The sequence below is a fragment of the Saccopteryx leptura genome, chromosome 1, assembly GCF_036850995.1.
Source record: "Saccopteryx leptura isolate mSacLep1 chromosome 1, mSacLep1_pri_phased_curated, whole genome shotgun sequence".
NCBI lineage: Eukaryota > Metazoa > Chordata > Mammalia > Chiroptera > Emballonuridae > Saccopteryx > Saccopteryx leptura.
The window spans coordinates 152,235,194-152,262,135 of NC_089503.1; the positions used below are offsets into that span (position 1 = coordinate 152,235,194).

A 26,942-nucleotide genomic window follows, 5' to 3' on the forward strand; every position below is an offset into this window, starting at 1 on the left:
TTATTAAGGGTCTCTTCCTCTTACACCAAGGACAACATGGTGGACAGAAAGAGGAAAGACCCCAGGAGGTCTCCATAGGGCCAACCAGCTTTCTACCACCTCCTCTCACCCGGCAGTGGGCCCAGTAGGCTCCTGTCCTCTCCCCGGGGTGGTCGCCACCAGCCACTCTGTCCTGGACATCCCCTCTTCCAAGAACAGCTAAGGAGTAGGACATAATGTCCCATGTCCCCCCTCCCACCACTGTCCCCTTCCTGGCTACCCTGAAAAAGGCAACCAGGCTCTGGCTCTCTTTCCTGGTTTAACAAGTTTAGCATGAGAGAGAGACCCACGATGACAAAAACACGGAAACCACAAAGGTTCCAGAATCTTCCAAAGTCATTTCAGTCATGGTCCCTGGTCCAGATTTCTGATCCCCCTAATGCATCTTTTTCACGTATTTCAGAGGGTGGGAGGCAATGTTGCCCCCTTTCTCCCTGATGTCTCTTCTCAGGTTTGTTGACTCTTCCTTGTAAATATTTAACATCTAGGGAACTTAGGGATGACAGGGACCATGAGACAGAAGAAAAAATATGTTACTAAGTCAATATGAGGGGCTTCAAGCAAGAAATGCTCTGCGGGCCTTTGCCCCATCTCTCTGGAAAGCAATCCAAGATCCATGGGGGCTGGAATTCATCATTACTGTGATGCTCTGGTGGCAGCCCCGTGCGGGCCTGGGCTGGCTGAGTGCCCCTCTGGGCCTTCCTATCCCTGACCGTTCTTGCTGCAGCGCTGGGGCCCCCGTGGGTTGTCTGCTGCCCATCCCGCCCTGGGCGGCCCTGGGAGGAACGGTCTGTGATCTTCTTCTAGTCACCTCATGTCACTGGGGGCCAGCACAGTGCCTGGTAGATCATGGGCACCTACTAAATGGTAGTTGGAAGAATGAAGAAGGCAGAGTATTTTTCTAGCAGAAGATAAATACTCCTCCAAGGAATGGATGTCAGATTGCAAAGCTGAGTTTGGGTCTCAGTGATGCTGCTGAGGGAGAAATCATCTTGCCCATAAGGAAGGATTATTGGGTAAGTAAGGAGGGTTGAAGGCATTATTTCTTTAAGTGAGAGGACAGGAGATAGAGAGACAGACTCCTGCATGCGCCCGGACCAGGATCCACCCAGCAACCCCGGTCTGGAGTTGATGCTCCAGATGGTCTGATGCTGACACAGACCAACCAAGCCACTGGCTGCAGGAGGGGAAGAGAGACAGAGGAGAGGGAGTGAAAGAAAAGCACATGGTCGCTTCTCATGTGTGTCTGATAACAGATCAAACCCAGGACTTCTGCATGCTAGGCTGACACTCTATTCACTGAGCCAACCAGCCAGGGCCAAGTTTAAAGCATTTTAAATTCCCATTTTGTCCCTATTTCCCCATCCCAACCTCCTCCCAATATACATTGGTGATGGGTAAGAAAATGGGTCAGAAACTGGAACAGGGTGAATCAGATGGGAACGTGGACCTGTGAACAAGTCCCATCAGTGTGGCTTTGTGCAAGTCGCCAACCCTCTCCGGCCTCAGTCTCATCTCTCTCCTGCAGTGAGTGGGTCAGATCATCTAGAACGTTCCTTACCGCACTCACCTTTTATGATTCTAAACGATTCAGGGCCATGAGGTGCCATGTATTTTCAAACTTCCTCTCCTCCACCACATCCAAAAACAAAAAAGTGATTTCTACCACTGTCCACAATCCACTTGGAGAGGAAGAAACACCATAAATTATGGTCACCGCATCAACGCGCTGAGATACAAGATGAAAATATGTTTTATGTCCACAGGTCCATTTTTCACAACAGTGTCAAACAAAAAGTTCTAGTCAATGTTTACACTTCGAAGACAGAAAACTTCTGGAACTTAGACTCGAACTCAGAGGACCTCCCACCCCTGAATAAATTTTACAATGGACATCTATTGGAATTTTTTTTTCTCCTCAACAAGAATTCCTATTGGGCGATGAATTTTTCTCACTGAGACCATTATGGAATAGTAAAATTCCATAGCTATCTGAACTGTCACTCTAGATATGACAACTAAAGATTTATTTATGTAGCACTATCTTTTAATGGTTTTGGAGGAAAATCATTTTGAAAGACATTGCAGTTCCTTGACTTCACAGAATGCACTGAATGGAATTCAGTCTCTTCCTCAATATGAACACGAGTTACTGTGACACAGTAAAGCCCATGGACATACGTGAGGCCCTGCACTTTCCCTCTGAGGGTGCTTCAGGGTCCACTGAGCTGTGACTTCGCAGGACTGTCACCTCCTTGCTGGCTGGACCACTTGTGGTCATCTCTCTGTGATATCTAACTTTCTCATCATTGCATACCCAAGGGTAGCATAGTCCCTGCCACTTAAGGTGCTGAGTAAATAAATGTTTGTTGAAATAATGCATGGACTAACATAGTAGGTGTAAAATGTTTGTTAGACAAGCCTGCCAAAAACTAGGTGTGAATTAATAATAAATAAAAGCTGAGTGGTGTGGGTTAATACACAGCTTTGCAGGGGTTTCTGTCCATTGTCTAATTCTCAATGATATTCCAAGACAGATTAGAGTGCCAAAGGACACACTCTGATTTCTCATGACAGATGAAAACTAACGGGTAGGCAAATACAAACCACACAGAATGACAATGTTAACTTTAGCCTGTGACATAAAATACAGCCCTATCAAGTGATTCTTCTACCTCCAGACATGTGACTGACTGCAGAATGGAAACTGAGGAATAAACTGGCATTCTTATATTTTTTTAGGCAGTGGCTTGTTTGGGCACATCATCACACCCACTATGTATGGATCGTGGATGGAGCTACTTTTCCTGTAATGCATTGTCTGTTTCAGGAGCTGGACCATGGTGCCAATCATGGGCATGGACAGGCCACGTGACTGCACAGACATTTCTCTCTGGGATTTGCTGCCTGTTTTTTTGTTTTTGGAACCAACTGTGGCACCCTACATCAAAATAAGGTCTTAAGTCCTCTAAATCTCCTACATTACAGAAAATAGGCATTTCCATTATAAGCATTGTAAAGAATGGGGCTTTCAACGTGGGCAATGTTAAGGGAGGGCGGGGAGGAGGCTTCAGGAAGACTGGTGATCCAGGTCCTCATGACACACCATAACCGTAGCAATCCTCAGTGACCAGCAGCTGGAAATACAAGATCTTCCCATATTGATGCCAACTATTAGAGAATTAAAATAGTCACTATCCAAACCAAAAAGAAGAGCCTCCAGTTCGTAGGCAGAAGTAGACTGTACGTAAGGAAACCCATTAGCTTCACCTCAATTTAAATACACAAACTCCCAAGATCCCAGTGTCTTTTTCACACTGATTGCAACAGAATCTATGAACATGCTTCTTCATATGCAGAAATCAAACACTGCATAATAAATGGGTTATCTTACAGGTCATTATACTTGAAAATCTATTAAGAACACTATAGAGTACTGATAAGGACAGGGAGCTACTCTACTAAACAATTCCTAAAAATGAAGAATACTTCTCATGTAAAGAAAAACAACGAATGAGGTTTCAGCACCTTCACTTCAGCTGAACAAATACATTTTTCCCATTTTTTTTTTTTTAATGATCTCTCTCTCTTCTCACTGAACTTGGCCAATTTTTTTTTTTTAGTTCTAGCGGAGCTGACCAGCTACTTGATGATTATGTTAGGTAACTCCTGGGATTGTTCTCCTTGCTAAATTCCAAGACCATTACTGCAGATCTTATCTTCCAACCCCCGTCATTAGCTGCATTGTTGACTTTGGAATCTTCCCCAAAGTAAGGCATCCTGGATACACAAAACAGTATACTGGTATCTCGACCCCTTTAGAAATCACTTTGGCTGCTCTGTGAGACTTGTATACGAAACTTCTAAATTGACGACCTGTCAGTAAACCATAGAGTGCATCAAGAAAATTTGGGGGAAGCGCAATTTGGGGGAATTGCGCTTCCCCCAAATAACTAAGTCTCCCAGGCCGCATAAGCTGAATCACAGTGCAGCCTTTAAGCATATTTACAACAATGTGAAAAAAAGCATTTTTTGTCAGGTTGTAAAAACTAGGGAACCATGACTCTTTTCCTCACCCATCCTTTACTTCTTGGGAGAACTAACTCCTTTACTGAAAAATGTGTATCAACAAAGTTATGGCTGCTCAAAATCAAGTTTTCAAATACACAGCTCTGCAAAATGTATGACACTTGTGGTTCTGCAGGGAGGAACCGTGAGGTACCAGAAAGATGCCCGGGAGGGAGGAACAGGGAGCAGGAGGGTTGAGATCCCGCTGCCAGGTAACCGTGGGCCTGAATGAGACAGAGCTGATAATAACTCCTGTGCTGTGGGAACCCTGAGGAAGCTTCCTAAGAAATTTAGTCACCATCCCTAATATATCTATATATTTTATTCTAAACCAGAAATTTCCATGTACTAAGTTTGTACATGTACAAGACCTACTTAAAAACCATATACAGAAGTATGGCTTTTGCCTCAAAACTTAGCAAACAATTTTTTTTTTATCTTAAGAACATTAAAAACTTAACTTCTTTGAAATTAACACTACATGTACATCTCTCGTACACTGCAGAGATCGGTGAAAGAGAGTACAATGCTCCAGCCATACTAATTATTGAACTGTAAACACCTCTGCTTTGAATGACTGTAATACAGATAATGAAGGCAGTTGCATTTGCAGACATTAAATACTGCTCCTTCCCTGTGCTTCTGTGCCTGGCTGTCTTTTTTTTCCTACTTTTACTAATTCTTGTTAGAGCATTCTGTTTTGCTCTGTGATTTCAGGTCTAGATTTATGCTGACGTCTCTTGTATTATTTTCCCCAGACAATGTGTTTCCTGAACTTCACATCTGCAAGCTAAGTTGCCGCCCTAAGGTGCCATATGTGGATTCATTCAGGCAGTCATTCATTCAGTCAAAAATTTCTTGAGCATCTATTCTGTGCCAAGAATTAGTTCTTAGTGTTAGAGATGTAGCAATGAACCTATTGACCATAATCCTCCACCCCCACGGAGCTTATGTTAGAGACAGATGATAAGCAAAACAAGTAGATTAAAATAAGACATTGGAAGTGAATCTGGGAGAAGCTACATATATTTTGGAAGGCTGGGTTTGGGAAGACTGCGCTGAGAAGACCTTTGTCATCAGCCTGGAGGGAACGAGGTGGTGAGAACACACAAATCTGGGGCAACAGCATGCCAGGTGCCCCACAAGCACTTCCAACCCTAGATGAAAAACTGAATGCAGTTTTAACCTGCTAGCTAGCCTCTCTTCCTATCATTTCCTATCTCTGAGTTGTGCCTTCGTCTCTTCCAGCATTCAAAAAAAATCAGAAATCTGATATTTACGCCTAGACTCTACCCTTCCCATAACTCTGAACAGCAGTCCGCAGCCCAGGTGCTCTGATCCTGTCCCCTAATGCCCGTTCATCCATATGGCCAGGAATGCTGGCACCGCCTGTGTTGACCATTGGCATGTCCCCCTTGGATTTCCCTGACAGGCACTCTCTGAACCAGCCTTCCTGCCTCTTCCCACTGATCCTGATGCTATCAGACAGAGATGCTTGGGAAATGCAAAGTTCATCATGCCATTCTCCTGCTTCAACTCCGCAGTGCTTTCTCACCATGGCCACACCCACACTTTTTACTGGGGCATGAGGGTCTCCTGTGATCAGCACCCTGGCCCTTCCCTCCTCTGCTTAGTGAAGACCTGTCCAGGTTGCTTCTCACCATTTTAAGGACATTTACTGACCCAAGCTCAAGTTCAACTCAAAAGTGACTCTGTACAACATTGTGCGCCCTCTTAGACACTTCTATGATTATGTTTATAAAAGCAGTTTGTGTACACGTTTGTCTTTTTTACACCTAGCTCAATGCCTAGTTCAAAACAAGCATTAAAAAAAAAAAGGATAAATTTAGATGCATTACCCTTACTGACTGGTGTAACACAAATATGGACACCCCGTCTCTGAACTCCAGCCAAAGGTAACAGGGTTCCTCTCAACTCAAACCCTCAGGATAACCTTAGAAATCCCTCTTCAGTATGCAAGTCAACATATTCTGACACTGAATGTAAATATCCAGTTGTACTTGCTTGGAAAAGAATCTGATTTTAAAGCCTAATACTCCTTCTCCAAGCAACAGCTTCTACTTGAGAAAATTATCATATACCCCATTTCATTGGTGCACTACTACTGTTGGCAACAAAGAGAATTTCAGTTCCAGAATATATGGATTGCAGGAATTAGGACTCATTTCTGTTAAAGATGGTTTGAGGTTGACAGAACTGGTCATAAGGTTTAGGAAAGAACATTCAAGTTCGCGACAGGAAGGAAGTACAGATAAAGAAAAGAGTCTGACAAAGCTAGTCTAGTGGCACCTGGGAGGAAAGAGATCCAACCTGTACACAAAGGCATAATGAAAGTGAAGTCCAGAATCAACAATCCAGGAACCAAAAGAGCAAATGTTTAACATAAATGGAGGACCAGGAACAGCAAAATATAACTTGACATGTGTATCTAGAAACACATTTGAAAGCTTCTCTAAATTTATTGTGCCTATTGGGGGTAGCAATTCTTTGTTTATAAGCACCTGATGGGGTAAATGAAAACTCAGAGTATACAACATTGCATTCCTCTGGGAGGTATGTAACCGGCAGTGTTCCCATTTGTTACCATGTAGTCTTTCCTTATTCATGAAAAGCTGCTGGGATAAGCCTACTGAGCATGATTTCCAAAGAATTATGGTATGTTTTTGCTTTTTCAAGACTAGTATAAAACAATTATTGGAATTAATTTTTATTTTATATGCTATCACTATTTTGATAGTTCTATCTATGTATCTAGGAAGATGTCTATTCTTGATAATAGTATGAAATATAACTTCTTTAAAATAGGAATTCTTAAAGATGTTTTAGTAAACACTTCATAGACATAAAACACACTCTCATTTAAAGAAGTATTATAGAGCAATCTTGAAAAGGAAGAATAAAGTGGGAGGTATCACACTTCCGTATATCAAGTTATATTATAAGGCCATTGTACTCAAAACAGCATGGTACTGGCATAAGAACAGGCACATAGATCAATGGAACAGAACAGAGAACCCAGAAATAAACCCACAGCTCTATGGACAACTGATATTTGACAAAGGAGGTAAGGAAATACAATGGAGTAAAGACAGCCTCTTCAACAAATGGTGTTGGGAAAATTGGACAGCTACCTGCAAAAAAATGAAACTAGACCACCAACTTACACCACTCACAAAAATAAACTCAAAATGGATAAAAGACATAAATGTAAGCCGTGAAACCATAAGCATCTTAGAAGAAAACATAGGCAGTAAGCTCTCTGACATCTGTCGCAGCAATATATTTGCTGATTTGTCTCCACAGGCAAGTGAAATAAAAGACAGGATAAACAAATGGGACTTTATCAAACTAAAAATCGTCTGCACAGCTAAAGACAATAAGAACAGAATAAAAAGACAAACTACACAATGGGAGAATATATTTGACATTGCGTCTGATAAGGGGTTAATAACCAAAATTTATAAAGAACTTGTAAAACTTAATACCAGGAAGACAAACAATCCAATCCAAAAATGGGCAAAAGGAATGAATAGACACTTCTCCAAAGAGGACATACAGATGGCCAATAGGCATATGAAAAAATGTTCAACATCACTAATGATTAGAGAAATGCAAATTAAAACCACAATGAGATATCACCTCACGCCAGTCAGAATGGCACTCATCAATAAAACAACACAGAGTAAGTGCTGGCGAGGATGTGGAGAAAAGGGAACCCTCCTGCACTGCAGACTGGTGGGAATGCAGACTGGTGCAGCCACTGTGGAAAACAGTATGGAGATTAAAAATCGAACTGCCTTTTGACCCAGCTATACCACTGTTAGGAATATACCCCAAGAACACCATAGCACTGTTTGAAAAGAAGAAATGCACCCCCATGTTTATGGCAGCATTGTTCACAATAGCAAAGATCTGGAAACAGCCCAAGTGTCCATCAGAGCACGAGTGGATTAAAAAGCTTTGGTATATATATACTATGGAATACTACTCAGCCATAAGAAATGATGACATAGGATCTTTTACAACAACATGGATGGGCCTTGATAACATTATACTGAGAGAAAGAAGTAAATCAGAAAAAACTAAGAACTATATGATTCCATACATAGGTGGGACATAAAGATGAGACTCAGAGACATGGACAACAGTGTTGGGGTTACAGGGTGGGGGGAGGAGAGGGAGGGGGTTGGGGGAGGGGAGGGGAACAAAGATCATGGCTTTTCAGCATTTGCCATATTCCCCCTTTAATGTATAGACAGACAGCAAATATTTACTTATGGTGTTTCCACTATAAAGACTGCTGTCTTAGGGACAAATGCTGATGAACTATTTCAGCAGTTCCTCCTTCTTCAAAGACTTATATGTCAACATAGAGCTCCATGTTTCATAGAACATACTCAAGCTCACTCCATGCTCCCTGGAGCTTTAGCACAAGGGAATGCCCTTTTTTTTCTCTTTTCTTTTTTTTTTTTTTTTTGGTTGTATTTTTTCTTTTATTTATTTATTTTTTGTATCTTTCTGGGGATGGAGATGGGAGGCAGTCGGACAGACTCCCGCATGTGCCTGACCGGGATCTGCCTGGCATGCCTACCAGGGGGGAATGCTCTGCCCATCTGGGGTGTTGCTCTATTGCAACCGGAGCCGTTCTGGCGACTGAGGCAGAGGCCATGGGGCCATCCTTAGTGCCCGGGGTGGCTTTGCTCCGGTGGAGCCTTGGCTGCGGGAGGGGAGGAGAGAGACGGAGAGGAGGGAGAGGGGGAGGGGTGGAGAAGTAGATGGGCGCTTCTTCTGTGTGCTCTGACTGGGAATCGAACCCGGGAATCCTGCACACCAGGCCAATGCTCTACCACTGAGCCAACCGGCCAGGGCCTAGGAATGCCCTTGTTGATCAAGCTACCCAAAAGAAAATTATATGGAGCAACCATGAAAGACTGAGCAAGTCAGTCTCATACTATTCATCACCAGAATGCTGCAGCCCGGTGTAAACACTTTCAACTTTCTCGGGAAGCAGCACGGCAGATTGGGAAATCCTGTCCAAGGGGTCCTATACTGCCCCTTCATTTGGAGTTAACCCTCAAGGACCCCTACCAGGACAACTTTGGCAGATGGATGTTACTCATATACCTTCATTTGGCAAACAGTCGCATGTCCACATTACAGTGGATACATATTCCGGATCTATAGTAACCTCTGTCAGAACAGGAGAGGCTGCTAAGCATGTTATAGCTCATGATCTGTATGCATTGTTCTATTATTGGATTTCCTAAACTGGCTAAACTGAAAATGCTCCTGCATATGGAGCAAAAGCATTTACTGTATTTTGTCATGCTTTCAATCTTTAAAGTTAAGGTATTATTAAAGTGTACTCAGCAAACATTTTAAGGTCAATTTAAAAAAAAAATTTAAAAGGGGGTAACCATATCCTGGAACTCCTACGGGTCTACCATATTATGCTTTTTACTTAAAAAAAAAATTTACATTTCTTTTGAATGCTGATGAACAGGAGACACTAAATCTTTTTCGCCTGCAAACCACTACCTTCTTTATTAGATCCAGCTAATAACACTGTTTTGTCTTTCCAAATAGCTCCAGATATATGGAAAAGATTTATATAGGCAGAATGGGATCCTCAAACCCCTCAGCGAGATCTTCTGAGCATGGCTTTTAAGATATCTAGAGGCAGAAAAAGCCCAATAGAGATCAGGGGAACTACCAGCTTTTAGGATACACCCTTAAAGGCTCCAACACCCCAAAGGGGTCTCATAGGATGCCATCTGGGTCCTGCTTCAATAGTGGAAAGGAAGGTCATTGAGCTAAAAAGCCTGCCAGACTTACATGCCTCTGCTGTGAGGAAACAGGGACACTGGAAGGTAGGCTTCCCCCTCGCTCCTCTAAGGGAGGGTTCAGTCTCTTTCAGCCCTGCTCCAGCCACCTATGACCTAACCTTGCCCAGAATGCTGGGGTTTGCCACTGAAGGCTGAAGGTGCCCAGGGCCGTCGGCCCCATCTACAACACTGTGGACGAGCCTAGGGTATTTCTTCCAAGAAGCAGGTAAACTGATCTCATTTGCACAAGGGCCACTTAACTATGTCTTGCCTGAATAGTCAGATTTTTTATTCTTCCCTCAAGGATCTCTGTTGTGGGTGTTGATAGTCCTATTTTCTGCTGCTTTGCTTAATATATAGTGTTTCCTTTATCCCTCCTACCTCAATGCCCAACTCACATTTCAGGCTGGGATCTACTCCTAATTTAGAGCTCTCTTTCCCCCTTTTGCCAACTTCTATTATGAATCTACCTTTGCCACCCAGCTTAATGTATCCCAAGGTTCTCTACCATGCCACAGTCGCAGAGCTCCAGGGAAAAGCAACCTGGTCTCATCTCTCCAGGCAGAGGAGAACAGAAGCTCCATATCCACGCATGCTGCAAATGGCTTTACCAGTCTACCTGAATCACTACCAGCTAGAAGCAGCGGTCATTGGGACTTGGGACATGAGCTGCAAAGTATAGAATGATGAGAACAATTTCAGTACCATGTGGACTTTTCCGGGATGTGGACTTCCTGGACTCCTGCTCTCTGTGACAGCTCCTAACAGACTGAACTGTGGTTGGGTTGCATTTTTTAGGGATTTGGCATGGTGATGGGGCCAACTTGGACTTGGTGAACATGTTAAGGACACTACTCTTTTATGGATTCTTGCTGTATTGGCCAAGAGTTGGCTTAAAGGCTTTTAATCACTGTAAAAAAATAGAAGACTGGATAAAGAAGATGTGGCACATATACACCATGGTATACTATTCAGCTAAAAGAAATGATGACATCGGATCACTTACAGCAGAATGGTGGAATCTTGATAACATTATGTGGAGTGAAATAAGTGAATCAGAAAAAAACAAGAACTGCAGGATTCCATACATTGGTGGGACATAAAAGCGAGACTAAGAGACATGGACAGGAGTGTGGTGGTTATGGGGGGTGGGGGGAGGGAAGGAGGGAGAGGAGGAGGGGGAGGAGGAGAGGTACAGAGAAAACTGGATAGAGGGTGAAGGAGGACGATCTCTCTTTGGGTGATGGGTATGCAACAGAACTAAGTGACAGGATAACCTGGAAATGTTTTCTTTGAATATATGTACCCTGATTTATTGATGTCACCCCATTAAAATAAAAATTTATTTATATATATATAAAAAAAGAAGTGTTATAGATAGGTATGCACAGCAATCAACTGGAGATGTCCTTAAAATAAATTGCAACTCAGCAGGTAAGTATATAGAATTTCTGAAAATCTCCCAGATCTGCTGCATCATGGACCACACTTTGACTAGCAAGGCCTGAATCTCTGGTTCTCAGCTATGATGCCTACTGGAATCACCTGGAGAGCTTTGAGAAAAACAGCATTCCTAGGGGTGCAAGGTTATCTAGTCTGAGGTCCAGTCTGGTCCACGCAGCTAAATTTGAGGACGTATGGCCAAAGATGAAGTGGTTAGATTATCAGCAGGCTGTCTTCCTGTGATTTCTGTGACAGTAGATAAGAGAGCTAGGAATAACCAGCACAGCAGAGACTATGAGGAACAGATGTCCCAAGTCTCCCAATTCTTTCTGGGAATATGGTTCATTATCAATAGGATCCTCAAGTTAAGAATCATGGCAGCTTCATTTATATACTTCTATCAAAATATTCACAACATACTTTTAATATATTTTAAAGTTAAATATTCACAGAATTGTAATGAAATGGCAATCGGACTTATTTTTAGATTAGGATGTAGATATGTACAAATTTGAGTTTAAAGCCTATGGAGGTATCTCTTCCTAATTACAGATGAAAGTTCAGATACATTGGGAAGTTTATAAAAGATAATCCTCAAATTTAGTCCTTAGCCGAGAGACCCAGACTCAGAAAGGACAATCAAAAGTTTACTTAGTATCATCCCAACTTGAAGTAGACACCTCTGAGCCCCTAGTTACAATCACTGTTCATAAGCCTTTTGCTAATTATTGCTAAGTTGATGTTTACAAACGCTCCAGCTGCCAATTTTGTTCCAAGGGTCCCTCCCTAATGCTTTGAAATGCACATCAAGAAAATGTAAATAAAAAGGAGTATTTTAGCTCTCAGGTGTTCGCGGCATTCCTCTAATCACAGTAAAGACTACTGGAGTACAAGCCGACTGCCACAAACTATGCAGCTTACTCCAACTTTCGGAACAGGCTCTTCACCTCGACAGAGGAGGTAGAGAAAATCCGGTAAGAACGTGCCAACACATAGGAATGAAGTGTCACTACGACAGGCCAAAAATCAACACAGTGAGGCAGTGCGAGAAAGTGAGCCCAGACTGGGGCGTCCTTCCTGCCTGGCCACCAGGTAGCCATCCAACAGTAAATCACACCCCTCAGCCTCATGTTAAAATAAGGACAACTCAAAGAGAATGCTTCTCAGGACTCAGTGACAGATCAAAGCTCCAAGATTTACAAAGAACTAACGGAGTGCCTAAGACAGACATGATCAATTTTAACCAAAGGAAACCCAAGAGTTTACTTCTCACATGATTGGTTTAACAAATTCCCTTAAGGGAAGGGGGAAAAAAAGAAAATTTTAAACTTGTCTTTGAGAAAAGTCTACTCTTCCACTCTCATTTAAAACAGCAAATACATTTAAAAGAAAATTTTAAAATGCAGTGTAGGAGCAGTGGGGAGAAAAGGATTAAAACAGCGCAAGAGCACTGTGCAGAAATCACACAAGCAATGGAAACTGAGGATAATGAAATATTGAAAAGGTTTCCTAAGGAAAAGGACTTCAAAGCATGAACTATGGGATTTTATGATCCAGCCCAAAGACATATAGGGATTCTTATTCAATACACAAAACATTTCTTAGTACTGCAAGTAATTCATAATTCCTAGATAAAATTATCCTACTAAGAAATAAAAATGGTAGTACATGGCAACTGTTTCCTTTTTAATTTATTGTTTCATTTTAAATACACATCCTGCCAGCCACAAGATGCCTAGTGTGACTGATCCCTGTCAGAATCACAGAGCGCCACCCTTGCAGCCTCCCGTCACAAAGATGCTGAGAAGTGAGTTAAGAAGGCCTGTGGCTGTCTCTATTAAGACTTCCAATCATTCATCTTCTTCAGAACTGGACTCATCCTCTTGGTCCGATAGTTCGGGGACAGGGAAGCGGAGAATGGCCGCCACCCCAGTCAACTGGCTGAGCTGTTCCCCAGACACGTGAAGGCTGGAGAATATCCTAACAGTGCCCGCGTTCTCCTTCACGCTGTCCACCAGCCGCACGTACCGGCTTCGAGTGGCCACATCCTGATGCCTGAAGAGCTCGTCGCTGATGAGCAATGTGTCAATGGCCAGGGCCTCATTGGCCTTCTCCACCTGCTTGAGTCCATAGAAAGCCCGGTCGGGTTCATGCTGTAACATTTTGTAGAAGTCATCCAACGCTTTGACTTCCCCAGCTGCTTTAGTGTCTGAAAGGCGGCTGGCCACCGTCGGGTCACAAAGGGCCTCTTTCAGGGAGTACTTGTGTCCAGAGGAGGCATGGACCTGCAACCACAATGATAAAAATTAGACAAAAGAATCTCTAAGCACAGCACCCATATTACCAGCCCACATTGACCTAAAGCCCAAGGCACCAATAAGGCTAATACATGTGCACGGACTTAAGCCACGTTTATTGTACAAACCTGCTAGCTATGCACGAGCTCTCTTTCCATTTCATCACTTACAATCCCAGTCTAACAAAGACTTCCTCCTCTTGTGTTTTTCCATTTCTGAAGCTTTAAGAATGGTTTGGACAAAACCCTCTGCCCCTGGGGGAGAAGACACCCTACCTGCAGGAATTTGGACCGGTTCTCCAGGAGCACCTTGTTGTCCGTCTTCACCGCCTGCTGAAACATGTAGTCGCAGAACTGCTCCCGCACAAAGCCCGGGCTGGCCACCAGGACACACTTGACCACATCGAAGTGGACGTGGCGCTGGATGGCCTGGACCACCTGCTCATAGAAGCGCTCCAGGGCCCGGTCGTGCTGGGAGCAGTTCCCTCTGCGCTTCCTGGGGATGTTCACCTCCACCTTGGCCCGAGTGAGGGTCATGCTGGGCGTGACCAGGCAGACGTGGGCGAGGCCCTCCTGCATGACCACAGCCGCCACGTCGGTGCTCCAGGCCGGGTCGCAGGCCTGCTCGATGCGCTCCAGGACCACGCTGTCCCACTGCTTCTTGGCTAGGGTGAACTGGCGGTTGGGCTCTAGCTCGATGGTGTGATAAGCGCCCATCTTGACATACTCGTTCTCCTGGATGTTGGTGCCCTTGACCCGCAGCTGGCAGGCCTGCGAGTCGAAGTCGATGGCCTCCACACACAACGTAAGCGTGGTGCGCACGCGGTTGCTGCCCACGCTGCCCGTGGACGACTCGGTCTGCACCTTGCGGATGGTGGAGGCGCGCAGGCTGTCACCCACCTGCACCAGGTTGTAGGTGTGCCACATGTCCTCGGGCTCCTCGGGGACCAGGGTCACCTGGCCCGCGTTGTCCTTCTCAATGTCCTTCCTTAGGAGCTTCATGGTGCCGGGGGACTGCGGGGTCCCCACGGGAGGGGGCAGGGAGGGGACGGGATCAGGGCAGGGGGCGGGGTCTCTCTGCCAGGTTCCTACAGGTACTTGGTAGCGGGAAGGAAAGACGAACTCCGACCCAAGCAGCCGAGGAGAACACGCCCTCCGGTCCTACCTTTCTCAGTCTCGCAGTGCGCAGCGACAAAAGGGCACGAGAAACACCTTGCAGAACACGGTCACGTCCGCGACTGCTGCTGCCGCCAGCACCGAGCCAGGGGGCTGATGCAATGAGGGCGCATGCGCAGCCGGCGTCCCCTGAGCCCCCCTTGCTGTACGTCGGACTTCCGCGGGAGGGCGGGGCCTTAGCCTGTGCGTGCGCAGGCGCAGTGTGTGCAGGGGGGAGGAGGTGCTCCTGCCCGTCAGCCCCTTAAGGGAGGCGGGCTAGATCCCTGCAGAGTTCTTGATTTTGATGCTCAACTCTCGCTTCCTAGCGTTTCCTCTCCATTCCTGTGCGTGGAGAATCGGGGGTCTGTGAGTGATCGGGGGTCTGTGAGTGAAAATGCTTTTTTTTTTTTTTTTAAAGCTGCATGCAGTTGCCACTCGCCCCTTCTCCCTGCGGGTCAATCCGGTTTCAAAACTAATCGAAAACGGAAATGCACTGGCTCCACAGTGCCACAACACGCTTTGCGTCACCCCTCGCCGGCCCTCGGACGCCCGCAGCGCGGACCTCCGGACGCGGCTGGCGGGGAGAGGAGGCAGGGCTGCGGCCACGTGCGCGGGCCCCGCCAGTTGCGCCCGCTCGGCCGGACCCACGCGCGGCCCCGGGGCCACCGCGCAGCTGCCCTGGGTCGGCCTCGCGGTCGCTGGTCTCCGGGTCTGGGACCCCAGGACCCACGACGGGCAGCCTCAGCCCCCACCGCGGCTGCAGGCGACAGTTTAGGGTGGGGCTGGGTCCCCGGCGCCGGGGCGGGACCTGTGCCGCCTCCCCCAGCCTGAGATTTGGGAAGGTGGGCAACAGCTGCGCCAGCAGGACCCGCCAACCGGATCTGACAGCTACAGGATGGGATTGAAAGACAATGCTAAGTCACTAGACATTTGTTGGGGAAGGGCAGGTTTGAGAGTTGGGCATTGCCCCTTAAAAAGACAGCGAAGAGAAAAAGCCCAGCAGAGCTTTCTTGAGAGTGAAAACCGGATGGAAGACAGAGGTTGCCTATGCACACACCTCATTCTTTATCTTTCCTATCCTGTTGTGTGTGGCATTGTCACCCTGAAGTGGGGAGACAGGGCTGAGAGGGAGGAATCTGACTTTGGCACAAATCCTAATACTCAAGTTTCAGTTATCTTCCTCAGAGATTATCAGGGGACACAAAGGTCCCCTCTGAAACTCTAGCGCAAATTAGAACCGCAGTCTGTTTTGTGGCCTCTTGTCTCCCTCCCTCTTCTTTGCGGGCCTTCCTGTGACCCTCAGTGCCCTAATCAGTTCCTAACTCACATGGCTTCTCCTTCCACTTTTGAGAGAATCTAGCTTTTCAGGAGCCAGGAACTGATCACCCTAAAGCGTGAAGATGGTCTGCCTCTCCAAAAAACAATATATCTTAGAATTCCTAAATGGAAGAGAGAAGGAAGGAGGGAGGGAGAGAAAGTGGTGGTGGTGGTGGTGGTGGTGGTGGTGGTGGAGGGGGAGTAGAGTCCAGATACTTTGAGGTTCTCCTTGATCATCTTTCTAAAGACAATTCACCTCTCTCCAAAGTCAGTAGTCAGGGGTTAAAACCTGCAGAGTCACAGTGAGAGCACACAGTAGGGTCTTAATAAATAAATGTTAGCTTTTCACTGAAGAGCTATGTCATTCACCAGGTACTTTCCTATGCTCTTTCTACTCACCGGTAAGGTCAATATTTGTTATCCTCATTTTATAGATTCAAAAATGAACTCCAGCCTGACCTGTGGTGGCGCAGTGGATAAAGCGTTGACCTGGAAATGCTGAGGTCGCCGGTTCGAAACCTGGGCTTGCCTGGTCAAGGCACATATGGGAGTTGATGCTTCCAGCTCCTCCCCCCTTCTCTCTCTCCTCTCTCTCCCTTTCTGTCTCTCTCTCTCTCCTCTCTAAAAATGAATAAATAAAAATAAAATTTAAAAAAAAATGTTTAAAAAAAAAACAAAACTCCAGAGCAGTTAAGAAGTGGAGTCCAAGATCACAGAACCAGTGTTAAAACTCAGACCTGCCTAGCGCCACACCCTCTCTGCTTTCAGCTCCTGCTGCTACCTATGGATGCTTGAATCATCTCTGCACCACAAGTCAGGTGCTGTTACCACTGCCACTTCCCCACAACTGTCACCTTGACAGTTTGAACAAAACCACCCTAGAGGATGTGAGGCACCGTTCCCTTCTTTGCTCTTTGATCACTTTTTAAAAAGTCTTTATAGTCTTTTCAACAGTTTTCCTTTTGCCCAGCCTTGGTCACCATTACACTCCTTGTGAAAGACCCAATAGTCTACTTTAGGAAAAGACACAAGTATTTCTACATTTTAAACGGTGGATAACATAGACAAGAGGTGGTCCTTTGGGTGGACCTAATTTTTCTAAAATATCACAACGCCAATATTTTGGACCAGAGAATGGAAGGCTGGAATTAGAATTCACAGAGATAGGTGGTGGAGTGGGGGACAGGGTGTGGTGAGGATGAGGAGTCCATCTGGAATGTTCTGTGTGAGGTGACAGACTTACATAGAGCTGTGGCCGTAGCATAGGACACTGGCTGTGGCATAGGGCCCAGAGTTCATGAGGGAGATATGTATAGAGGTTATTAACACAGAGTTGGAATTTAAAATTGGGTAGCCAAGGAGAAATGGTCAAAGAAAAATGAGGGCACAGCTGGTTGGGTGGAAGGGGGACTATGAAAGTGGGGAGTCCTGAGAAGGCAGCAACCCACTGAGTCAGATGATGCTCGAAGGTCAAATACAAGACCTAACAAGGATCACTGATATCATTGATGGTCATGACAGAGCTGTTTTATTGGCATGATCAGATGAGTTGAAAAGGAAAGACATGCTATCCTGAAAAGGCTACATACTATATATTCCAACTATATGACATTCTGGAAACTAAGAGTGGCTATATGACCTGTATTTGCCAAAACCCATAGAAATGCACACAGATAGAAACTATGGGCTTTATTTTACAATAACGTATCACTATTGGTTCATCAGTTGTCACAAATGCACCATACTAATGCAAGGTAGTAACATGTGTAGTGGAGGGTAGATTATATGGGAACTCCTTATTTTCTGCTTAACTTTTCTATAGAGTTAAAACTGCTCTTAAAAAGAAAAAAAAACCTGTGGAAAATTCACATTATCTGTTAATTCTATGGTTCCTTTTTAAAAAATGTATTTAAATTATGAGGCGAACCTCTTTGGCTCATCTTTTTAAATAGAAATGTGCTTCAGAGATTGAACATACTATAAAGTTTTTCATAGAATTACTGTTTGATCTGAAACATCTTTAACACTTTTGTTTTTCTTTTTGGTAAATGGAGCTTATTGTTGAATGATCAGATGTTTTCTCCCAGATTTTGTATTAACTTAGTATTTTTTTAAGATTTTATTTTTATTCATTTTAGAGAGGGAAGAGAGAGAGAGAGAGAGAGAGAGAGAGAGGGAGGGAGGGAGGAGAGAGAGAGAGAAAAGAGGAGGAGGAGCAGGAACCTTCACCTCCCATAAATGCCTTGACGGGCAAAGCCCAAGGTTTTGAACTGGTGACCTCTGCATTCCAGGTCGAGGCTTTATCCACTGTGCCACCACAGGTCAGGCATAACTTAGTATTTCTAAACCAATCATTACACTTTTATTTGAGTCCTTTGGAGTTTCCGTTCCTGTTCATTAAAATGCAGTGTCTGGCATTTAAGGCCTCCATGATCTAGCCTTCCAAGCTGTGTTCCCCGCATGTCCTCGCTAGCACCCTCTGTTCCACTGTGGGAGAACCTTTGTTCCCAGTGCATCCTGGGAACGTTCTAATTGGCTGCCTCAGCACATGCTATTCTGTTTAAAATGTGGCTCCCTCTCACCTCTGCTTCTATAAATCCTACTTATCTTGAAGGGCCAGCTTGAATGTTATCTCTAATTTGAAACCATACATGATAGTCATTGGAATATGTATCTTTTCTTCCTTGCTCCACTCTGAGTGGCCCCCTCCACTGACCCTTGACAGGTGCCTGGCACACAGTAGGGAGTCATCTATGGATGAGCAGCTGCCTGGGTCAGGTGTAAAGTGTGGCAGCTGTGTGAACACTATCACAGGCAGTTCTTAAGGCACTGATATTGTTATCAACTACTGTTCACTGAATTTAATAGTTTAAAAAGTAATTTACTTTAGAATTGCTATAGCTACCGGCATACACAGCATATGTTATTTTCATTCTTTATGGAAACAAGCAAAATCATGAGTTCATGAGGAAAAGACTATGATTTAGCTCTGGAGCTTTAAATTCTAATTTCATAGTTATTTAATGGTTCTTTGAAAACAGAAACCTTTACATGGGTAACTTTGTATCTATTTTTTGCTGTAACATTTTATTCACATTAATCTCTCCAGAAGGAAAAAAAAAGTGTTATTACCTCCAAAATTTTCCAATTTTTCTTTTGATGTAGTTCTAGTGTTTGAAAAAAAGAATTGAGCTATAAGTCAAGCCTCTTGGATTGCAATTCTTACCTTGTCAGTTGTTTTTCTGTAACTTTTGGCAATACTTGGTCTTTTTGAAACTCAGTTTCTTTAAAAAAAAAGACTCAGTTTCTTTTACTTAAGAATGAAGAAACTGAATTCAATTAACATTGTTTTAATAGTAAAAATTATGCTGCAAAGTCTTTATATATTAAAATACCCATCATCTCACCCTAACACATTTATTTTCTATTTTGATTATTACACCTTTTGAATATGAATCTTCGTAAGGCCCATTTTAACTGTAAAAGATTGATACTAAGTTTAATACTTGCCCCACAAGAGTTGGCAGACTGGAGTTCTGGTTTTTTCTAGTTAGAGTACAGCAACTTGAAATAAATTCTTCTAACTTCTATTAACATAAAAGTTTTTATTCTACATGGTGAGATTATTTGTGCTGCCTCTCTCATTTGACAGCCCTTATGAAGTGCTAGTGAGATTATGATACTTGTACACTACAGAACTGTAGAAACATGCAAGGTACTGTGGTAAATCTCTAAGAGTACTGGACTTGAAGCTAGAAATTTGAATCACATATAGCGAGGGGGAAGAGCTCCCTTTAACAGGATCATCATTATTCAGCCTTGGGAAGAAAAACAGGTTCAACAAAGTTGACTGATGGATCATCTGTTGGGTGCATTCATTTATACTAGGACCTCTTCTCCAGAGAAACCGAGGTCAGTCCTGCTGCATACAGTAGTTTGTGTATCTCACTGGTGTATTGTATTATAATCCTCCCCATTACAGTATATTCAAAAAGGTTTGTAAATCAGCAGCAGGGATTATGGGCTCCTGAAAGATAAAAATCTTGTTTGAATACCCTGGGCTTCACACAGTAGGGGCTGTATAAACTTTCCTGATTTTCTCGTGTATTTATTTGCAATGCTTGCTCTCCTACAGCACAAACTAATCTATTCCTTCCTCTTCTTGGTGCTCCTTGAGCCTCTTCCCAGTACAGCTTCTTTGCTTGTCCATTGCTTCCCTAGGGCTGTGAGCCTTCTAAGGGCAGGGACCAGCTTTGATTTGTGTGTGTGTCCCGGAACCCAGCACAACAACTAATACACAGTCACAGTTATTCCGTGAAAATACGAGTGGTTGTTAGTTCACCTGTAATTCAGAAGTTTTAATTTGTTTATCATTGACATCTTAAAATGAGGAAATTACATTCTGCTGTATAATGTTACTAAACATTTAAAAAGAAGATTGCTCTTATGATAAGTTTCTACAAAACTATTTCAGTTTTTGAGATATCTCTGCTTGGATAAGAAAAATGATTATTTTAAACACATTTTACTAAAGGAAAGATCTTAAAATCTTTTAAAATAATGTATAACAATTACTTTTATTATACATGGTTTGAAAAAGAAAATGATTTTTACAGAATAAGTAGCCAGAGCTCTGGTTATGAGTATCTATTTAGCAATAAATGCAATTGTTTATTTACAGAGACTGTGCTAATCTCAGATTGTAAAAAGATGCCCATGGAACCTCAAGACGCCAAGCTAAGTGGATCACTGGGAGGATTATTCAGCTAATTAAAAGAGAAAAAGGAAAAGGGAAAGTTTAATTTTTAAAGGAACTTGTTGTACTCCTGTACCATCTAAATTTCCTGTGATTAAAATACGTACTTGCAATTGTCACCAAACAATACCAAACCTCCTAGCAAATAAACAACATCTTATCAACAAAAGTGTGAGGAGGGGTGTGGGCATGGGTGTGCTTCTATTTGTATGTGTCCTTCTGCATTACAGGATCATTTTACCAAAAAGATTACCATAAAATGTATAATTTTAAGGTCTGGTCAATTTCAATGTATTTTCAAGTTTTTGTATTTGGCAAACAAAGTATACCTAATAAAATAATTTTGAAAGTACACTGTAATTTGTAATTTGTATTTAGACTACTAATAGGATTTACAATAAAATATGCAGATTTAAAAAAATTATTATTGATTTGAGGGAGAGAAATGGGGCTAGAAGTAGGAATTATCAACTCTTGCTTCTCTTATATGCCTGATTGGGCAAGCCTGGGGTTTCCAACTGGTGCCTTCAGCATTGCAGGTCCATGCATTATCCACTGCACCACCACAGGTCAGACAAAATATGTGGATTTTAATCATCTTAATCATTTGACATTCTAATATGATTTAGCGCCTTATTGAAATGTAAGCATTTGCATTTATTTCAGCCAATCTCCGATAATTCATACAAACAAAGCATGTATCTCCATTCATTTCAATATCTGAATCACAGTGATTTTTCAACTCAGACTTCTCACTTGTTCTATTTATAGAGACCTACTGTTTCAATAAAACAGTATTAATGTGTTATCGCTAAAGTGAATTCTTCACACCAACCAGCTCAGACACTTCAATCTCCTTTAAAGGCTTAGTTGACATTTTTAATTTTTTTAAATTGCAGAAAATATTAGATAAGAATTAGAGCCCTTCGTATATACACAGCCCTGCCCTTAAGCACTGATATGACAAAAATTAGGGTTTGCCAAAACCAGACTCACTGATCTTGTGTAAAGGGAACATTTTTGTGATTGCTTTATTGTCACCTTTTCCCGGAGGTTTCCTGTTAAAGGTATTTAGAGGAAGCTCTGTTCTTAGGATCTGTTGAGGCTGCTGGTGCCAAAGGGGCCATTAGCCCAGAATCAGAGTCAGAGTCAGAGTCAGAAGTTTGGCTCCAAAAAGAGAACGGAGGAGCGGGGTAATGTAGCCAGAAGCAATGTCATTTGTATCCAGAAGGAATATGTTTCAAACCTTATGATACTGTTTCTAAAAATATAAAGAACTGTGATAGAAAATGATCATGTAGGTGTCCTCTCTGTTATTGATTGTTGTAATTATCAGATGCACACTGTCCCACATTTCAACATCTCTGGCGCTAGGAGGCATCTAACTGTCTTGAGGTTATAATCTGATTGGCAGCATTTTCCTTTCTTAGCAGTGATTACATTATGGTGCATTATTCAATTGATGGTAGCTTCCTTTCAATCAGATATGACTGGGTAAATATATATATGCCAGGTGCAGAACTATAATTAAAGGGGACAAGCTGATCCCTTAAGGATTTTATGAGTTTGTCTATAGTCTATTTCACGATTCATCCAATAACAAATGATTAAGTGCCTGTTATTGTTAGATGCTATGGATAATTAACAAAGGCCCTCCTCTCACAGAACATACAGCAAGCTGGAAAGACAACTAGATATTTAATTATACTATCATGTGGTATGTAGTAGAAGCAAAGGTTTTTGGGTCTCTGGGGGAGAGGGTCCAATTTAGTCCTGTAGGTTTCTTGGAAATGACATTCATGTGGGGACTTGAGGGGCAGCAGCAGTGTGAAAAACTTATGCCAGCCATGCCCCGGCGACATCAGAGAATTGGCACAACAGAGGGGCTGATGGCCGCTCAGTAATCCCAAGGACAGGACTATGTTCAGCTCATTTCCATGCCTTGATACTGTACTTGCTTTGAGAGCGAATACAGTTCTCCAGTCACGGACCGCTCTGAATAAGCAATGTAGTCTGGCTCTAGCATCATCATGGTAACCATTGCAGATATCTTTCTTCTCAAGTTTTTAACATGAGTTCAAATAACCCTATTTTGTGTTTCATACCACAGAAGAACAGTGTAGGTTAAAAAAAAATAGCATTTTGATTTTAAACATAAGCTGCTTTATCTTATAAAATGTTTATTATAAAGGGCACATGAAAGTTCATCGAGTTTAAAATCCGGTGAGAAGTGTGTTGGATGGAGGAGGAGAAACACAGGCTGGGGAGCTTCCACCCACGAAGTCTGATCCATAGCTGCCAGCTGTGGCCCAGGAGCCCAGGCATCAGAACAGCATCAGGTAAGAAAAATAGGCCAACTAGGTCTGCATGTGTATCTCATTGACATCCCCACTGCCTACTAGTTAAGGAAACAGATCAACAAAAGTCCTGTGAGTTTATCGCTGCCTTTACTGATATCATCATGACGGAAGAGTTCCACCATCTTCTGTCATTCCTGACAATACATTGAATGCCACTGGAGGTCCTATTTTTGTTACAGGGAAGTGGCTGACTCCCTCCCCTGTTCAGCCATTGCCCCCACTGGACTTCATTTCGAATAGGAAAAGAAATCTTGCCTGTGAAGGAAGTCACAACAGAAGACCCTGCCTTCTAGGCTAACTAAAATGTTTCTAGGAAGGAGAGACCTATAACTTAACTGGGGGAGGGGGGCATTCTATATTTATATTCCTAATAACCAAAGATAATACTCTCATTTGAGTTATACTTAATGTAGAGTAGTAAGAAATCATCTGATTTCACTATATACCTAAAAGCCGTGAAAATAACAGACTCATTTGCATCATTCATTCCACCGTTATCAAAGCCTTTTTAAACAACTCTTGGATTTAACGTTGAAAGGGTTGGGTGGGAAGGAAATGGACTTACATTTAGACAGCCTAGATGGCGTATTATTTTAGAGCATGAGATTTGAGGACAAAGATCTGAGCTGAGCATAGGATTTGCCATTTACTAGTTGTGTGAGTTTGGATAAATTAACCTCTTCGGTTTATCTCTACAATATTGATCATCATTCCAAAATTGTCCCTTTTTCTAAGATTGAAGTGAAATAACACAGTTAAAGTTCTCGGCACAGAGGCTCACACAATACTAAATATGTGCCTGCCCATCATTAAGTTGTTACGTTTTCTCTGTTGTCTGTTTGACCTTGGTCCCCTGGGAGGTGAATTCTGCCACCTGGACATGACCAGTGGGAGGGCCGAACACCAAATTAAGAGAATGGGAGGAAACGGAGCCTGCGTTTGTTTCCCCTGCTCCCTCCCTGTTGGGCTTCAGCTTGGGCAGGAGCTGCCCTCCTCCTCCTAGGCCAGAGCTCTAGCCCAAAGGACCCCTTCCTGCAGCTCGAGTTCTAGGTCAGGCAGACAGGGCTCCCTCCTCAGGCCAGACTCAGTAATTGCTCTTCTCCCTCCTGTCCTTAGGTGCTCTCCACCTTGTCAGTCCCTCTGTCAACAGTCCCTCTATTAAACTTTCTTTAGTTATGTCCTTTATATGTGCCACTAGTTGCTTGCTGGTACTTTGACATACAGGAAATAACAATAACGACTTTATTTGGACATCAGGGAGGATATTTTTCCTAACGAATCATTTTTAAATATTGGAAAACACTAATACAAGATAGTCCTAAACCTAATGGAAATTTATTGGGATGGTGGTAGTTTGTTGTTGAGAATGTAAACCCAGCTTTGAAAGGTGGAGAGTTGGTTTGATGGCAGTGGGTGCTGGGAAAGAAGAGTGGATTGTTTTTTTCGTGCATAAAACAACAAGATCATATCCACCATGACAAAGTCAGTAGTAAGAGGATTGTGGGCAAAGTAAGGAAATGGGACTGCTTTCATGGGAAGCTGATATTCAGGGGTTTTAATACGCGGAATAATGGTCTCCCAAAGATGACCATGTCCCAGTCCCTGGAAGCTGTGAGTATGCTGCCTCACCGGGCAAAGGGGGCTCGGCACCTGTGATTGAATTGAGGGTCCTGAGATGGGGAGATGAGCCCGGATGTCTCAGGTGGGCCCAAGGTAACAAGAAGGATCCTTAGGAGAAGCAGGCAGCAGAGTTGGAGTCAGGGAAGGAACTGTGACAATTAAACTGTGCCAGAGGGGGCAATCAGAAGATGCTCCTCTGCTGGCTGTGCAGCGGAGGACGGAGCCACAAGCCACGCAGTGCAGGTGGCCTCTGGAAGCCTGTCCTGGATTCTCCCCCACAGCCTCTGAAGAAACACGCCTCTGCTGACCCCCAGTTTTAGCCCGGTGGGACTTCTGACTATAGAAGGAAGGACTTCTGACTACAGTTCCAAGGAAGCTGACAATATATTGACTCACTGGAAACCAGCAAAGAAAGGGAAGAAGTCAATTTTCAGATCCTTGCATGGTGAAATAAATGGGCATACATACAGCACATATGAGGAAACTGGATTCTCACACAGTAACTTTTTAGATTCGAAATTTCAATATGATTATCATAGAGATATATGCACATAGACACACACAAAAGGGACTTAACTGTTATAATTTTGAAATATCTCTGCACTATTTTCCTTTAAATCCCTTCCTGGCTTCAGAAAGGCACATTACCACAATGATTGCAGAAAACCCACAGGATGTAACTTGTGACAGTTTTAGGCATGGAGAAATAAAACAGCAGACCTCAAAAAACACTTCTATATTTATATGTAAATATAGAAATAATTATAGGTATACATAATAAAATTAATATAAATAATATATATGGAATTGTAACTTCTTAACCTTTATTTTTTTTAAGCCTCCTTTTTGTGTTTTTAGAGGGTATGCAAATATCATTTGATCATTTCTGCATTCATTACTACTTATTTGGTAAAGTGAAAAGGAAGTAGTATGCGCATACTCAGTAGGCTATTCAGATTTTTCATAGCAAATACAGGCAAGGGACCTCCAAAAAAATTTGAGCTGGAAGAAGCATCACAGGTCAAATGTGTAAAGGGCAGTGACAGTAGCTGATAAATTAAACCACTCACTACTGTCTCTAGAGCAGTTCAGGGGTTATCACTGTTCGGGTTACTGGACATTTCCTGAGTAGTGGGAAATGTTTGGATGAAAAGTCAGTAGCTCATAATTAACTTCTTTACAGCATCTCAAAAAACAAAACAACCCCCCCCCCCCCCACAAAAAAAAACACCAAACAACTCTGCTTGCAGATAATCCATTTCTAAGTGATCTTAAAGGTTAACAATGCTTGGCCATCTAACCCTGGCTAAACCGGCTGGATCACCCCCATTGTTAGTGGTAAAATGCTAAATGAATTAACTAGTACTAATAAACTAAGCATGCCAGCACTGAAGACACTAGACAATTGAATACTGATGATATATGCTAAAGTCAACAATTACGATCAATTAAGCCATTAATCAGATCATTAAAAAGAACCCCACAAAACTGCACCCATCTGCCTTCTAGCACTATTACTACTTTTCCTTCTCATTCAATAACTGGTTAAAAACAAAACAAAATAACCCAGGGGTTAATCATTTGGAAAATCTTGGAAAACACTAGGCTCCAACCTTTTTCTAAATGAATATAATTCTGCATCTCCACTGTTTTTTAAGCCCCTCCTCAAAAACACCTATTTATACACAAATAACAATACTATTTTTGCATTTTTTAAAAGTCAGCTCTGTAATATTTACAGAGTGCATGTTCTCTATTCCTTCGTCAATTTCAAAATGCTCCTCCTCCTGGACACACTTCAGGGCAAGGAGCAGCTTGGCCTTCTCCTTTACCCTCTTCCTGTGCCGCAGAAAAGTCTGGGATACTTGACAGCCAGAAAGTGCAGTCCTGCCCCCCCCCCCCCCCCCCCTTGAGCAACCTGAGGGTAGGAACTTTGTCTTCAAGTCAGGCGCCCTCTAGTTACCTCCTTCCCAAAGAAGGGGTGGGGGGAATCCCCGCAGCCAAGTCTTCACAAACAGTGCAAATTGTCAAAACAACTTGAA

General features: G+C 43.2%; 2 protein-coding genes across 2 annotated transcripts in view; both read right to left on the minus strand.

Moving 5' to 3' along the window:
* Nucleotides 1–26,942, minus strand: part of ITGA1 (integrin subunit alpha 1) — a 169,495-nt gene that overhangs the window by 142,143 nt on the left and 410 nt on the right. The window lies entirely within an intron of this gene.
* Nucleotides 13,074–14,954, minus strand: PELO (pelota mRNA surveillance and ribosome rescue factor). The gene is made up of 2 exons (XM_066377879.1): nt 13,969–14,954; nt 13,074–13,681 (listed from the first exon to the last, which is right to left on the minus strand). The coding sequence occupies exons 1-2, from the start codon at nt 14,692–14,694 to the stop codon at nt 13,247–13,249; spliced, it is 1,161 nt and encodes a 386-aa protein (XP_066233976.1). The 5' UTR covers nt 14,695–14,954; the 3' UTR covers nt 13,074–13,246.

Bases quoted from the DNA above. Each gene is read 5' to 3' on its own strand.
- PELO (XM_066377879.1), bottom strand. From the start codon at position 14,694: ATGAAGCTCCTAAGGAAGGACATTGAGAAGGACAACGCGGGCCAGGTG. The intron at 13,682-13,968 runs GTAGGGTGTCTT...TTGTGGTTGCAG, and splicing joins ACCGGTCCAAATTCCTGCAG to GTCCATGCCTCCTCTGGACA.